General features: G+C 43.6%; 1 protein-coding gene across 1 annotated transcript in view; it reads right to left on the bottom strand.

Annotated features, from left to right (window-relative positions):
* Positions 1 to 8,500: 8,500 nt before the first annotated feature.
* Positions 8,501 to 16,020, bottom strand: part of MARCH4 (membrane associated ring-CH-type finger 4) — a 98,121-nt gene continuing 90,601 nt past the window's right edge. Inside the window, exon 4 of the mRNA XM_017825273.1 lies at positions 8,501 to 9,580. Within this exon, the coding sequence (XP_017680762.1) occupies positions 9,219 to 9,580 (362 nt within the window). The 3' untranslated portion in view covers positions 8,501 to 9,218. The remainder of the gene's footprint in view (positions 9,581 to 16,020) is intronic.

The raw sequence follows: 16,020 nt of genomic DNA, 5'->3' as shown, positions 1-16,020 counted from the left end.
AAAGAAAAGAAAAGAAAAGAAAAGAAAAGAAAAGAAAAGAAAAGAAAAGAAAAGAAAAGGGGAAAGAAAAAGGGAAAGGAAAAGGGAAAGAAAAAGGGAAAGGAAAAGAAAAGGACTTAACCAGTTTCCAGGGGAAGGATGAGGAATAGACTCTACCTGTCTTCCAGAGCAGGATCCTCACATGTGCAAACATGGAAAATTCTCTTATGCTTCAGCATAAGTAGTGTTCAGAGCTTCTTGTGACTGTCTTTGGCTGATAAACACTGCCCCTGCTTTCCTCCTGAGACAGGTAGGCTGTGTGGTTTATTGCACTAGGAATTGCACCTTGAAAAGTGATGCTCTGACCATTCAGTGGGCACTACAGAAGGAAGGGGTAGCCTCAGAAGATGTCCTGGGGCAGAGGTTGCTGTCATGTGCCAAGCATTCAGGAGAGGAGCTCCAGATCTAGCCTAGCTCTTTACCATCACCTTTGGTATTGCATCCACTGTCCTCCCTTTCTTTGTGCATACTTGCTCTGAGCATTCCCTGTCTGGAGTTCATGTAGCAATTTGTAGAAGATAAAGCCCTGAAGTAAGGACTGACTCCAGCACTGCTTAGACAGATGTCCACTGTTGAGGGCAGTTCTGTACCATCCCTGGGAAGGACCCAGCACACCAGAGTGGGTATTCTGAAAATAGCAGCACTTTTCAGTGCTTGCCTGTACTTACCATGGTTGCCTCAAGCTTCTCTTTTGCACAAAGGGGAGGCACTACACAAGAACCTTAGAGTGATGTTTGCTAAACGATTTTTGTTGTTTAATGCCATAAACAAGTGATAAGTCAAAGTGATAACACATTGAGCTATGGCATTTTGTTCAAATCTCCTTACGTGAATTCTTGGCCTCTGATGTGTAGACAGAAGATGAAAGCTTACTGTATAAGGCCCTGTGTGAATTGTGACCAGAAAGAAAGAATTTTTATTGCAGTAAACAAACAAGAAAGGAGGTAAATTTCACAGTGTGTTAAAAGTTAACAGAGGAGAGAAAAAGATTAACAAGAGTCATTCATTAGCTTTTTTTATTATGTATATTTTCATTAGAAAACAACCTTGAACACCCAGGAATAGTTTTCTAATAAACGTAAGCTCATGAAGAGCACTTGGAAGTTTCCATTCTGGGTTCAGGAGAATGATGGGACAGTAACACAGTTGACATGGTCATTCCTCTTAGTCAACCCCTCCCTTGTGGCTGATCTTTTCTTACATTGCAGCTTTCCCTTCCCCATGCTTCCTGCCCTGGACGAAACCACCCCCTCCCTCCCAACCCCACAGACATCTCTGTAGAAGTCTCAAAGAGTATTTCTGCATGGACACACCATTGATTCAACCCTCAGTGAACAGAGTGATTTCTTCCAGGCCTGAATGAGGACCCCAGCAACAGACCTTGAGGATCCATGCAGAGACACTGCTTCCTCTCCTGGGCAGACCCTGTAGTAGTGAAGGAGTCCTTAGGAGTGATTTCAAAGGCAACTTACATGTAGAGATGCAAAATTAGCCTAACTGGGACTCTGCCGACTGGAGATGAATATCCAGAGAAGTGTCCTTGCCCTCCCTGCTACCTCTGTTCTTACGCTCAGCCTCTCAGGGGCAAAAGTCCTGAAGGGGTTGTGCATAGCTATGGGCTGGTTGTGCTTCTGGAATGAGGAAGATTTCCCCACCAAGCCTGGCCTGCATTGCCTACAAAGGGTTTGTTTGTAGTTGAGAGCTGAAGTGTATGAGCTAAAAACACGAGGGACAAGGCCATTTTGATTTGCTACCAAATAAATCTGACAAAGATTCCTGCTCCTCTATCATCAGAGCAGACCTCACCCAGGTTTACCACCATCTACAAGGAATTTGTCCTTACTGTGTTTTTGGCTCAGGTACATCAACCACTATAGTTACCCTGAGGCTAAGAAACAAAAGATTCCCCATGCCATTATCCCACAGCTTGATAGCTTGAAAGTGGTTGCTCTTCTGGTTGCTCTTCTGGATCAAGAAGTAAAACTCCATGAAAAAGGGTTGTGCTGGCAACATCATTATAGAGGGATGTGAGGAAGGTTTGTGTGCCTGTTAGCAAGGAGTAGAAGGGCTGTCCACACTCCCATCTCAGAGAGATGTTTTACCATTTAGTAGCAATGATCACCCCTTTCAAAGGGAAAGCAAAGGTTATGGAGTAGTGGGTGAAAGGGGAGGGGGAATATAATCTCATAAGAACACAGGTACTGAGATTAGCTGATCAGAGAACATCAATTTTTGTCTCTCTAGCTGGAAAAGAAGATCAGGTGGGTTAGAATAGAAGTCTGTTCATCCTTATAGGAAAAAGAACCTCAGTAAAATGTAGTGGAAGAACTCCAAGAGAAGAGTGCTAGGCTGGATTTTAAAGCAAAGCTGTCCTGTGAGGAAGGACAAAGAGCAGAGTAGCTCTCTCACCAAATTGAGCTGTGAAAGAATGAGACAGGTCACTTGCAGGGGCACAGTGGGCATGTGCAATTTTTGTGTTTATTAGTAACAAAACCTACATAAGCTGATAGATGCTGCCCCACAGTGACTTGCTAACAACAGGAGGTCATCCTGCCATAGAGGGAGGCAACTGTAGGCAAACAGCCTGATGCTGGCTATCCCATCCAGAGGGGAGCTGTGGTCCTCTGCAGACGACTACACTCTAGGAAGGCTCCTTGAGCAGACTTGATCACTCAGACTTTCTTTGAGCAATCAGGCAACTGAAAGTGATGTCCTAATTCTGTTTGGTAAAGCACACCTTGATGCGTAATGCAACATATAAAGGAGCATCTCCCCTTAGTACCTCTTCTCTGCTGTTATTTAATTCTTTAAGACTTGGATATCAGAATTCTCTTTTTTAATTTTCTCTTTTTCTTTTTTTCTTTTCCCCACCTTTTTATTTTTCTTCTTTTTCTTTTTCTTTTTCTTTTTCTTTTTCTTTTCCTTTTCCTTTTTCTTTTTCTTTTTCTTTTTCTTTTTCTCTTTCTTTTTCTTTTTCTTTTCTTTCCCAAGATGCTTGTTAAAAAAAGGGTTATTAATAAAAAATTAAAAATATGGGAAAAAAGTCCTGACAATGTGGCTTGGAAAAGAATTTCTGTCTGAGTTCTTGCCCCACTCAGAAATCCATCTCTTCTCAAACAGTTGTGGTGGCGAGTGCTCGTGCTTTTGCATCATTGTGCTTTTTTGAGTATGGCTCAGATAAGTTTGAGGGGTCTTCAGTTTGTTTCCCACTGCTGGAGCTGAGCATCTGTTTTCCACATACTTCTGCCTTAATTAAATGCTATACAATAATGAGCACGAACCAAAGATAGGCCAGAAGTCACATGAAAGCATTTCCCTCTTCTGTCTTCTCTTTGCCTGGAGTCAAATCATATGTCGCATTTTCCACATGGCAAATGTGGACTCCTGTCAGACTTATTCAGTACAGTTAAGTATTCTTTCAGGTTTATTTAGGAGTTTTTTTCTCTTCTTTATCTTTTCAGGATAACATTTATAAATATATACATGTATGTTTACATATATTTTATCTTGAAATTCCGATTCTGGAAGAGAAAACATCATTCTTTCATCAAAGGAGAAATTCACCCACTGACCTGGAGGTAATCTGAATAATGAACTAGGATAGTTTTTGATGTTTGTGTAAACAGCACAGGATTGTCAGTTTCTGCTCTCCTTGTATCCAACATGAGAGACAGGAGATCAAAGACTGCCTTCAGTAACTGCAGTATGTCAGACTTGCATTATTGAGGGAAATATTCCTAGAGCCATCGATTCACTGCTGCTGAATGGGGGAAATCAATCAGTGTTTCCACCATCTCCTTCAACATGTAAGAAGAGGTGGAGGTCAATGCAATAAGCTCCTACACTTGTTTCCCCTTTCACTTATTCAAATAAATCACTATTCATCAATGAAATGATTTTGCCTGTCTGGAAACATGAAGGATGTCGAAGACTTTAAAACTAGTGTGTGAGGAATTCTGTGTCTGCTCAGGAAATCTTCGGGGCTGGAGACTAGGGACAGCAGAGGGGATGAGGCATCTGTTGGCTCAAGAATGGGAAGGAGCAGTCACAGGTGAGGTGACAGTGGAGATTAGGATACTCAGCCAGTAGTCACTAAGGCAATTGCACTGCTGACTGTTCCCCTACAAATGCTTGCCCATCATACAGTAGTAAGAGGAAGGAATAGGTCTTTCTGACTGTGCATTCTCACAAGGAGATGTGCAGGAATCCTGGCAGATGAACCACAGGTTGGAAGTGCTAATGGTGCAGCCTCCTCCTACAGTCAAGCGTAGTAGTGCTTTGATTAGTTTGCTTTAGTTTCCTCTTGAGGAAAACAAAGAGAATGCTTGAATGACTGACCACAACATGTGGGCAGAGGATGGTCTTCAGGACTGAAAAGTCTTCAAAGTTGTCCTCCAGCTAGGGGCATTGGCTATGATGTTTTACTGCTGCCAGATCAAGGCCTTTGAGAAGAGTCAGGGACCTGGCAGCATAAGCCGTATTTTCCTGTCTCCCTGAGTAAAAACAGGACAGCCAACACTTCTCCCAACTAAAATCTATGCTGCTGACTTGCTCTTTCCTTGGGTCATCCATCATAGTAAGCTAAGACATGCAGCTCTTCAGCACCTTGCTTGGGAAACCACAAAAGGGAATATACCTGATTTACTTCAAAAGCAGCCCATCATTTCTTACATTTTAAATTAGAAACCAAGTGTTAGCTGGGTATATGGGTTTTGCTAGCATTATCGTGGTTTTTTGTGGCAACCAATTAACAGCAGGCACTGAGACTGGCAATGAAAATACATACCAAAGAAGACTGACTGTGTTCTCTGATGACCCTTGGGTTAGTGCACGTGCTTGATCCATTGCAGGCACAGAGGAAGAAGGTTTGAACTTGGCAGTGAGTATTTACCAAGGGACAGGATGGCAAGAATAGAAGAGCTGTGGGAGCTGGAGGCCAGCACTGATGTTTCAGTAGTCAAGAACAGCACTGGCAACTGACACAGAGCAAAACACCTCTGAAGAGCATAACCAGAAAAGAATTACCCAAAAGAACTGTCAAAGCTGACAGAAAATCAGGGGACTGGCAAAAATCACAAGATTGAGCAGGACCATACACACACATTTTCTGATGAAGGCTGAACCCACTGACCACCCCCAAACAATGTCAGAGGACCACAAAGCCCAGGAACTGAAGGGTCTCCACAGTGATAGGACCTGGAATTTTCTCCGCTGGGAGAAACAGCTGCCAAACTCTGCAAGCTTTGTTTGTCAGTGGAAGGCGATCTGACAGCTTTGTAACAAAATACAGGGAATGCCTCTTCAGGGACCCATCAGACAAGACTAGAAGAAAGACATGGGGAAGAAGAGATGCCTTCTGTAGCATAGCTCTGCCCCATCTCTTCTGTCAGCTAGAATCCCCCAACACACAACTTATTTTTCATGTCTCAGGAGTGTACTGTCTCTGTTTGCACCTTTGAAAGTCCTGCATAGTAGCACAAAGGGGATGGCACAAGGAGATTGTGGGAGATGAGAGAACTGTGCTATGGAAGGAAGAGATCCTCATCAGTGTTTCTTCCATCAATACTTTGGGGAGGAAAGAAAAAGAGAATTCAAAACCCCAACCCCCACACTAAATTTGAACTTGTTCTCTCAGATTGGCAGCCTAGAAGTTCATAAACTCAGAAGTACCTTGTTCTGGAGTAAACTGTTCTGAAAACAGTTCCCAATGCCTTCCCCAAGTTTGCTTTGCTGGTGGCAGCCCTTCGGCTCCGTGCTGGCACGTGTATGAAGCTCTCTGAACAAGTTTTGACCTTCCATTAGCCCCTCTGCCCATCAAGCCAGCTAATGACATGCTTTGTATTGCACAGAACACATACAATTGACAAGTTCATAGTGTTGTTTAAATATTAAACAGTCTAGACAGGCTTTTGAGTCTTACGCCACTATGACAAGGCTCAGACCACACCCATCTCTGAAATTGGGCTGCGGGATCATTTGCACAGTAAGACAGACAAAAAGACTTGTATACATTGCCATGCAACAGAATAGACCCCAAACCGCCAGCCCTAAGTGGAAAGTTTATTTCTAAGCACAATATATGGAAAAAACCAAACCAACAAACCCCACAGATATAGAAAACGTTGTAGCAAATCCCTGGTCAAGTAGGACTTCATGTCTGTCACTACCCTGCACCTCACAGCCGCTTAAAATGTCATGCAATGGAGGAGAGGGCACTTGGACGACACCCTCTGCTTCGGATCAAGGAGGATCTCCGAGCAGGAGAAGGCCGATGGAACTCCTGCTGAGTGATTCACACTGTAACCAGCAAAAGGGCAGCGCTGCTCACCCCCACCACACGCCTCGTGACTACCGGTAGTAGACTTAGCACTTCAACAGGCTTTACCAACGTGGGTTCTCACAACATCCCTGTGAGGTAGGTACGTATTGTTATTCCCCCTTTGCGTGGAGGGGGGACTGAGCCAAACAGCCCAAGGCTACAGAGTCAGTGGCAGAGCTGGAGTGAGAGTATGCAGAGTCCTGTGTGCTCAGAGTACCAGATCACACCACTCTTTTACAGCAAGTTGTGCTTCTGACCTCATAAACTTTTAGCCATTAGCCAAATTAAAGGAATTTGACTTCTCCATATTAAATGAGTGGAGGGCAGGGAGGGAAACAACATCATGGGTTACAGTTGTCCTTTCATCTGTATATGCTTTCCCCTTCCCAAAACCACCATAATTACTCATCTCTTGGAATGGGGACAGCTTCCAGAACAGGTATAGGGGCGAAAGGCTGCTGTGTTTGCTTGCCTTGGCCAGGTTTCTCTCTACTGTGGATCAGAAGCAGTTCTTCCAGAGGCTGTTCGTTGCAACACTTTCCTTCTGGGGATAGCTACTTTCAGAGATGACTGGAACTGCCCCTTCCCTTTCCCTCTGCCCACCAACACCCCCTTCTCCTCTCCACCAAAAGCACTCTTTGGTAGATAGTAAATCTGGTCAGATAAAGGTACAGTGGCCTCAGAAACCATGTTTCACATAGGTCCTCAGTAAGTCAGCTTTTTTGAATGGTGTTTCACCTCCCACACTCTCTGCCACAGAAGTACCTGTTCTGTTGCATCCTGATATTTAAAGGGACACTGTCAAGTAACTGAGGTGAAAAATATGGCCTTGCCTTAAGATGCTAACCTCCATCTTCAACGTTGCAGAATGGCTGGTGTGCTCAAACCCAGGGGCTGAAGTCTGACACCTTCTCTGGTCCAGAAACACCTGACCTATGACAGCCTGGGTGCCAAAGGAGCTGGTAGCCCATGTTTGCCCTGTCTTCAATAGAAGCTGTGAGAGGTGCTGGTATGATATGGAGGGCAGTTGAATGCAGCCATCGTGCAACGTTGCTCGGCACTGCTGCTAAATGGATGCAGTTGGCTGAAGTGCTTATCTTGATTTTGGGGGGAGCTGGGTTCAGGCTTGATCACCACAGGTTCATTGTTTTAGGACTGCTGAGCTGTTGCTCCTCAACTAGCTAATCTCTGTGTTTTTAAGGTTCTTGCTCTTATGCTTTCTTCATGGCAGATGCAAAATAGCTAAACACCACAGAGTTGGGACATACCCTCCACAGAGCCAGGACATTCAGCAGGAAATCAGCAATATGGATTTCCTCCTGTTGCAGAAGAAAGGTGGGAAGGAGAGGGATAGGGATGATGAAAGGAATGGAGTGAGTGGAGAGAACCATACGTGCCCAAATGGAAAAGGACAAAATCGGTAGGGAAAGAAATTTTATTTTCAAGCTTGTAAGAGAATATTACAAACAATGGAGAGTAAAAAAAGCCCAAACCCTAAAAACTATTAAAAAGTACTTGACAGTGTCCCTTTAATATCCACAAATGATTCAGCCATTGTGCATTAAAAGAGAATGTTCCTGAAGAGCAACCGGTACCTTCGAGGATATATCCCAGAGAAGGAGACTTATTAGAAGTGTTACACAGTCAATCAGCAACTGTGCTCCCTCTTCAGACTAACTCTCTTTTGGATGATTGAATGGAATAGACTCTGTAATAAACTAACAGACTGGATGTGAAAGGATCAGCCTACAAGACTGAGTGTTGCAAACTGAGCAGCAGGGATACAGACACCAAAAAAAAAAACAAAAAAACATCTCTAATGCATGAGTGTCTGAATTGGCAAGGGAGCAGACACCCACAGAGGATGGGTCATCTTCTTGTGATTGGAGTAAAATGGAAGGAAATTAACCTGGAATGTCTGCATGGAAAATGATGTGTGTGAGTGGCAAGATTTGGATGCTGGATTTGGGGTTATGAAGGCATGAATCACACCAGTACTTGTGCTTGAAACACCTGCGGAACGTTTGTACAAAATCTGCCAAAAATGCCTATACGTCGAATAAAGGTCATGGAGCACCCTCCCCCCTCCCAGTTCTACCCTTACAAACCCCTGGTCAGGAACATTATGAAAAAAAAAAAGGATTTTTGGTGAAATTTGCGTATGCCTGGACTTTTTTAAGATTTTGTTGGTGAGATGTTTCAATCTCTCCTTCTTTAAATCAATACTGAAAAATCCCCAGCCATTTAACTTCAGGTACCCCATGGTAAATCAAACAAAGCTCCAGTGACTAATGAAACAAAACAACTCATTGCCCTGGTTAATCACAGTCTGGAAAATAAAAACACTCCAAATATTTCGTTCCCTTCCATGTTTTTATAAATCTCACACTATGTGTGTGTGTTTGTGTGCTAGTGCGTGTGTGTACGGGGGTGTGTACAGAGCGTTACCTATTCCAGGTAATAGGATTTGTAAGACATGCTAAACCGTCTGTTCCTCTGCTTCCCCAGAACTCTGCCTACTCAGTTTGTAGTCTGTATTGCACTTGTTTTGTTGGTTTTTTTTGTGATTTGTGTTGTTGTTTTTTTTTCTTTTTTTTCTTTTTTTTTTTTTTTAAACAGGCTGGAAAACATTAACCTCTTTAGCATGAGTGTGCAGCTCTCCCTCCACCTGCTTTTTTCCTCAGCTGGCCAGGTGCCGCCTCTTATATCTTGTGCAGTTACTGAAAAATGAAAAGGAGAGGAGGAAAAAAAAGAGAAAAAAAAGAAAAGGAAAGAGAAAGAAAAAGGCACACCATGCTCCTCTGCTTTATGAGTTCTTTGTCTCCTCCGCTTCATGTTAAGGCCTCCTGAATTCCTCGGCTCAGACCGTTGTGACCCTCATGACGAGCTCTCTGTTACTACTAGACTGACTCCTCTGTTCGTGAGGCCTCAGGTGGCTGAGTATATGCAGGATGGTATAAGCACAGTGGTGGTCAGAGAGGGTGCCTGTGGCATGGCCGGCAGCCCGTGCCCCGCTGTCGGCTGGAGCGGAGTTAGTGGCTGTACCACCAGTGGAGGACGAGTGGGTGGTTTGGGAGGAGGGGCGCTGATTTGTCCTGGTCCCTGTTTTTTGCTCCTCCATGTCCTTTGTTTTGTCATAGTTCAGCACTTTCCACTGCTGATTGACCGCCTGCCACCGTTTAAAAATCCGGTAAACCGAGGGCCCTTCGTGTATTATTAGACCTGGAGGGAAGTGGGAAAGAAATAAACATAAAACAGAAACAAAACTTTAGAAAGAACCACAAACCTACCCCAGCACCTTTCCCCAGCTAGCTGGTTAATCTCAGCCAGTGTTTACTCCATATAAATCCTGTATTTTAATTACCGACAGTCAGAGCACTGGTGCTCCTCCTCTCCTGGATCCCTTTTCCCCCTGAATTAAAAGGATTACAGTTTTATCTCAGCCATCTATAAAAGGATCGTAAATGCAGCACAGTGAGTTATGCTCTTACAGCAACAGAGTATCTGTTTACCAATAAATGCCTGAGGTTCCTCAGTCGCTGGACTAATTTTTCATGATGCATAGACATGATTCACTGAGCTAACGGCGTGTGTTTGGAGGGGGTGTAACTGGATCTGATGTTCCAGTGATGGCTGCTGCTCCAGCACCATGTGTGTGCACAGCCCGTGTCTCTCCCCACACACACAGCAGCAGAGCACACACACGTGCAGGCCAGAGGCAGCAATCAAGCCAAAAAAAAGGGTCTGTCTATTCCCGTAAGTGGTTTGTTATCCAAGGCAAAGTTTTGCTCATTTGCAGAGCAGGTACCTCACTGTACGTCATTGCTTCGTCTCGAGGGGGAACTCAGCACGCTTGACAGAAAGGGCAGATGAGCTCACACAGTGTGTGCTCACAGGGTGTGCACTGAGTGTGTCCTGCTGCCCACCTGCCTTCACGAGAGCAGTCTGGGGGTGGCACTGGGCTGCACGACACCTGACTTCTAATGGTCTCCACATTCAAAAAAGAATGAGCAGCTCAGGCCCTTCCACCCAGCAGTTATCTCATCTCCCAGCTGTCTCCATCATCCTCCCCAACCTTGCCAGATGAATAAGGAATTAAATAATTTTAGTTGTTTAGATGATGACAGTACTCAAGTATTAAGCTCTGTTATTATTAAGTTGCCAGGCTCTGGCTAGACCCTTAGGAAGCACTAGGTCCAGCAGTGGCTGCAACACAGAGGTGTTCTTCTCCACTCGGGCTGGAGGAAGCTGCAACATCTCATGTAGATTAGCTGGCACGCTGTAATTTATCCCACAGGCTTTGCTAGACAATGGGATTTATGTGGAATGAGGGGGGCCTGAGTCTCCTTGTTTTGCAGCCATCTGTCTCTTAGGAAAGTGCCTTTTTATTCCATGCAACTAAAGCCAGACCAGCAGGCAGGACTGGGTGAGTTAGCACATGGACAGCTTCATTGTTCTTAATGGCTTCACCATTCTCAATCAGGATCAAGATTATTGAAAACATTTCTAGGAAGAATAGCTCTCTTACCTGCCTGTTGCAAGTGTAAAAGTACAAGAACAAAAGATCCACAAAAAATCAGAATCAAAATCATGCCTAAACAAAGAGGCTGACTTGACCAACAATGTGTGGAGAGATGATAGTCACCACAGAATAAAGTGGTTTATGGCTATTCCCAGTGAATCAAATGCTACAGCTTTAGCTACCACCTGTCTTTTCTGTATTGTTCTAGTTTTTGATGGCAGATAATACTGGAGTAAACCCGTGCTACATCAAACCCCCAAATACCTGAAGGTCATCTTACCCTTAGGGCTGATCTCCCCATTAGTCACTGATAGGATGCAGCCACCCCACTTCTCAGGGTCTGCATCTGATGTTAGAGTTTAAATCACTGCTTCAGTACAGACTGAGTTTCTAGCCTGCCTGGTTTTAAGCATAACTAGGAGCCCTGCTGACTGGACCACAGATTAGCTTCAGGGGGACTCTCACATTCATTGAAATGGGGTGCCAAGCCTGCTCCCTGGCTGTAGAAGTAATTACATTGGATAGTTTAAGTATGCAGATCTGACTGTTTTGGGACAGGGAATGGCATAGGGCAGTACAGTATGAGAGAGCTCTACTCTCTGGTTCCCATAGGCCATTGAGATTACACAGCTGTAATCCTGCAGTGGTGCTGGCTTTTCATAACCAAACACCATGACATCATAATAGAAAAACGTGGTTTTTCCCCCCTGCTTTGAAACATGGTTGAGAATTCTGACGTGGTCTGATCAAAGCATCAACAATAAAACGCAGGACTTAGGGAAAGCCTGCAGATCCAGCCAAGGAGATGGAGCTTTGAAGCAGGCCTGAAGTGGATCAGCCCATGACAAGGGACATTAGACATATATTTAAATGAGCTGTCTGATCTGTAATGAATGAAATTTCACTCTGATCAGTGAGAGAGCCAGTGTTTCTCAGAGGCCACCTTAAGCCTGGGATAAAAGAGTTGAAATCAAATGCTTTCTCTTTGGCTGTAGAACATTCTTCATAGAATCAAATCCATTCTACAAAGTATTAAACACTGAGCCAGGATTGTAAATCTATTCTTAATTACCTTATCACAAATATTTAATGCGCAGCCTGATTCAAGAGGGCTGTTTATAAAATTCTTGTTTGTTTGCCTTCTAATTATAAATGTTTATGATCTTATGCAATTAACTGTGTGATGCTGATGGATGGGTTGCTGAGTCAACTGAGCACCTGCTTTCTTAGATAATTCTGGTTTCCAAATATTTATAAAAGTACAAAATAACTTGTTTTCGTCTGTATTTACTGGGCTCTAAATTACTTATCGATTTCCCAGTGTCAAGCTCAGGAAGCTGTGAAATTAAGAAGAAACCAAGTGGAGGGGTGGGCAGGGAGGCGGAAGTAACAGTGATTCATTTGCAAGAGTAAATGCCAAGAGTAAGCAAGAGTCTGTCCCTTTATATCAAGCTGCAGGATGCTTAATGCTCCCATTGAAACAAATTTTGTCTGCCTTAGATAAATTAGGATAGGAATTTCTACATTCAGCTCTGTGAATCCCGTAACAAAAAAACTCCTCCCTCAAAGATCATTCTTGTTGACAGAGGTGAAACTTTCAAGTTTAAGGCCAGAATTCAGTGGGAAATCCTTCAGGAAGAACTGTATTCAACTTGATGTGTCCAGCTAAAGCCAATTATTCCGTAAGTCAAATTCCTCTGTGGGGGTGTGTAAGATTGCAGGTTGGTGTGAACTTCTCTCTCTGTGCAATTCTCTCTTTTCAACACAGAGAGAGTTTAAGATGGATTCTGGTAGTGTCCTGGTCCTTTTACACTCCTTCCCAGTTTACCTCACCCTCTTCTGTTTCACAAAATCTGTTCTCAATTGATCCTCTGTGAAAATCATCCTCTTCAGAAGGAAAATCTCTGTAAATTTTACATGGAACTTGTTGGTCCAGACTGTTGCCTGTTTTATGAAATCCCTAGTTCGTGGTGCTGGTGAAATAAAACTCCCATGGAATGTGGACACTGATGATGTGCTGTTCTCATTCCCATTTTCTTGTGTAGAGACCTGGCTGGACCAGCATTGGACAAAATTCCTTGAGTTGAAAGTTGTAGAAAGCTGGAATTCCTTGGTTTAGAAGGGATTGGATCAGCATTGGATCAGCAGACTTGTGACAAAACTGATCAAGAGAAATGGCAGATGTAACAGGGACAACTGTGTTTATGTCTCTGGGTAAGGAAGAGGGAATCAGCTGGTGTACCATCAACTGTGAGGTTAACCTGGGGGTTGTGAACCTCCAATCTAAGGCAATTTTGGAGCAGCAGTTTCCCAAAAATGACAAGCAGTGACCTCCTAAACATGGTCAGACTCTGAACACCAAGTAATCTTTTCACCAGGACTTTCAGTCTCTAATTAAAACTTTCCTCTTATTCCAACACTTACCATACACTTTCTTGAAAGAAATAGGTAAATTCTTGGGAAAGGAACTGTTTCACCTCTTCGCCCATAAAAAAACCACCAAAACAGGGCTTCTGCTGACAGTGGGTGGTACATCATCCCTGCACTGACACTCTTATTATCTACTGGAGGAAAAATCAGAGTCCATTCCAGCCAGTTACCTTCTCAAAAAGGCCCTGTCTTGCCACCTGAGTTGTCACCTCTTGTTTCCACCTTCAGCAGCACTTTGCTCTTTTGTTTTCCTTTCCAAATGCAGTTTCATCTCAGCCAGACAGCTGCCATGCTTTAGCCTGTTTCTGTTGCTTTCATTACTGGGTGTCAGGGGAAGATTATGGCAGCTGTGATCAAAGCTTAATGTTTGCATCCACAGCAGTGGTGACTCAGGCCAAGGTAAACCAAGCTTTCTGGGAGACAACACTTCTCATTGCCAGCTTTTCTCTCTACTGACATCATACACAAACACTTCCCTCCCTTTCTGCGAATTCTTTAATCTTTTGTGACAATCTCAAGTTTCTCCACTTTTGTTTCCAAAACTCCAGCAGCTCAGCCCTCACTTATCTCTTTGCCTTAATCTCATCCTATTTGCTCCATCCTTAGTCGCCTTTTATCTTGACCTAAGAGCAGGAAAGTGGCTCATGATAAACCAGGAAAAGAGAGCCAGAGGGATCTGTTCCAGGAAATATGGGCAGGGAAAGGGATACCTACTATCTGGCATTCCCCAACATTGTGACCAGGTGAGTTCCAGCACGACATGTTCTTTAAACAACCTAGCATACAATCCTCCTGTGGGTGATAATCAAGGCTATAGAGCTGTGCTCTTCAGGAAACGGGGAAGAGGGTGAACCAAGGAGTGGGGAGAGAGAGTTTCATAATTGAAAATAATGTCATGGCACCAATGGGACTCTCACTTGGGCTGATTTGGGAGGAGAGGTGTGAACCTCAGAGCTGACCAGGTTGGGAATGAGGTAATGTCCTTCTTCTCCTCATTCCTGTTCATCATCTCCAGAACCTCTTCATTTCATCCCCCTTTTTTCTTCATGTGAACTCCTCAGGAGGGTGCAGTCCCTAGACCATGGAGGTGCAGAATCTACACTGTACACACCACCTGCCTTTTGATTACCTGATGAAATAAATTGATATATCACAGAATTCCTGTCTTCAGCAATGTGACTGCCTGGTCCAGCTTGTGTTTGCACTTCTCTTTATTCGATTACATCTTGTTGATTCCTCCAATTTGCCAGAATCATTTAAAATTCAAATGCTGATCTGATCCTCCAAAGTGCTTGCAGCCTTTCCAATCTTGGTGTCATATGTGAATTTTATAACAGCACTTCCTATTTAACTATCTAAGTCATTAATAAAAATATTGAAGAGAGCAGAGTCCAAAACAGTCTCTACTTGAAATGGGTTCCCAGTTTACAGTACACCACTGACAGCTACTGAGAAAGCAGTTTTTCCACTGGCTGTACACCTGCACTATAATTATGACATCTAGAGCACATTTCTCTTGTTTATTTAGGAGAATCTAAAGGCAAGGAATCAAGAGCATTGCCCAAATCACAGCATAACAACCTAACTGCTTTCTATTTAGCCACTAGTACAATGATCCTTCCAAATTACAAATGGTTATACCCTCATGCTCATCAGTTGGTTAGCTAAAAAAATATTCCACTATCTTTCTATGAATCAGTTAAGATGATTTGCCCTTCATCCTCAATTCCTACTTTCTTTAATGATAGAGGTTATATTTAAAGATAGGTACTCTGCTTGCATTTCCCCAGCTGCCTGGCACCTCCTGCATCCTCCCCAAGTTCCTGATGATGAAATGCTCATGGGTCAGAGACTGTTCCTGCAGCTTCCTCTGAAGTTCATTAGGACACGCTGACAATGACAGAGCTAACTCATTTGAGGCTGTTCTCTTCTGATTCTGCCCTGGGCTTCCTTCTCCGCATTAAAATTATTTTAGCTAAGTTTTCAGGACTGAAACAAAGGCAACATTTAACTCTTTGGCCCTCTGTGTATCAAATATTACTTGAGCTTTTAGACTTGCCTTATTCTTCTTCTTTACATATGCTTATGGAGTCATTTCTTTTTGCCTTTTGTATTCCTGGATGGTCATCTTGGGGTTCAACCCTGATAGCTGCCCATGCCTGTGTGATTTCTAGAGACTTTTAATTAGTTGAAGGTTATTCTTTCTGCCTTTTGTGTGATTGCAGCTTCTGATTTTGGGTCCTCAAAGAGTTCCTGATATAGCTTCAGTGCTCTCTTCCCACGCCTCTGAGCTTTCCCCTGCACAGGCACAGTTTGCTGTTGTGCCTTCAGTATCATCCTTTTGGCAGCTGTGAGCTGTTCACAGCTCTTTTATCCTTCAAGTTCTCTTCCCAAGAGACGCTCCCTGCTCTGGTCCCCTGAGGCTGCTGCCACTGCTTTTCTGGAGTCCATTATCCTCACATCTTACTTTTCTTCAGCTCAGGAATGCTTTCATCAAACAGTCACTTTCCATACAAACTACTGCTACATTCAGATTTTCAGGGATTTTTTGCTTTCTGGTGAAATCGAAGAGGAAGTACAGACTCCTTCATAACTGCCATCTCCACTTTCCAAAACATAAATTTTGTACCCAGAATGTTTCAAGAGCTTAGTGGACAGTCTACCCTGCATATAGGAGTAGTTCATAGCGGATGACTTAGAACCTCTGGTG

The sequence above is a fragment of the Lepidothrix coronata genome, unplaced genomic scaffold (genome assembly GCF_001604755.1).
Source record: "Lepidothrix coronata isolate B3197 unplaced genomic scaffold, Lepidothrix_coronata-1.0 Scaffold118, whole genome shotgun sequence".
NCBI lineage: Eukaryota > Metazoa > Chordata > Aves > Passeriformes > Pipridae > Lepidothrix > Lepidothrix coronata.
Note: the sequence above shows the minus strand (reverse complement) of the source record. Positions and strands in the feature narration are given on the sequence as shown.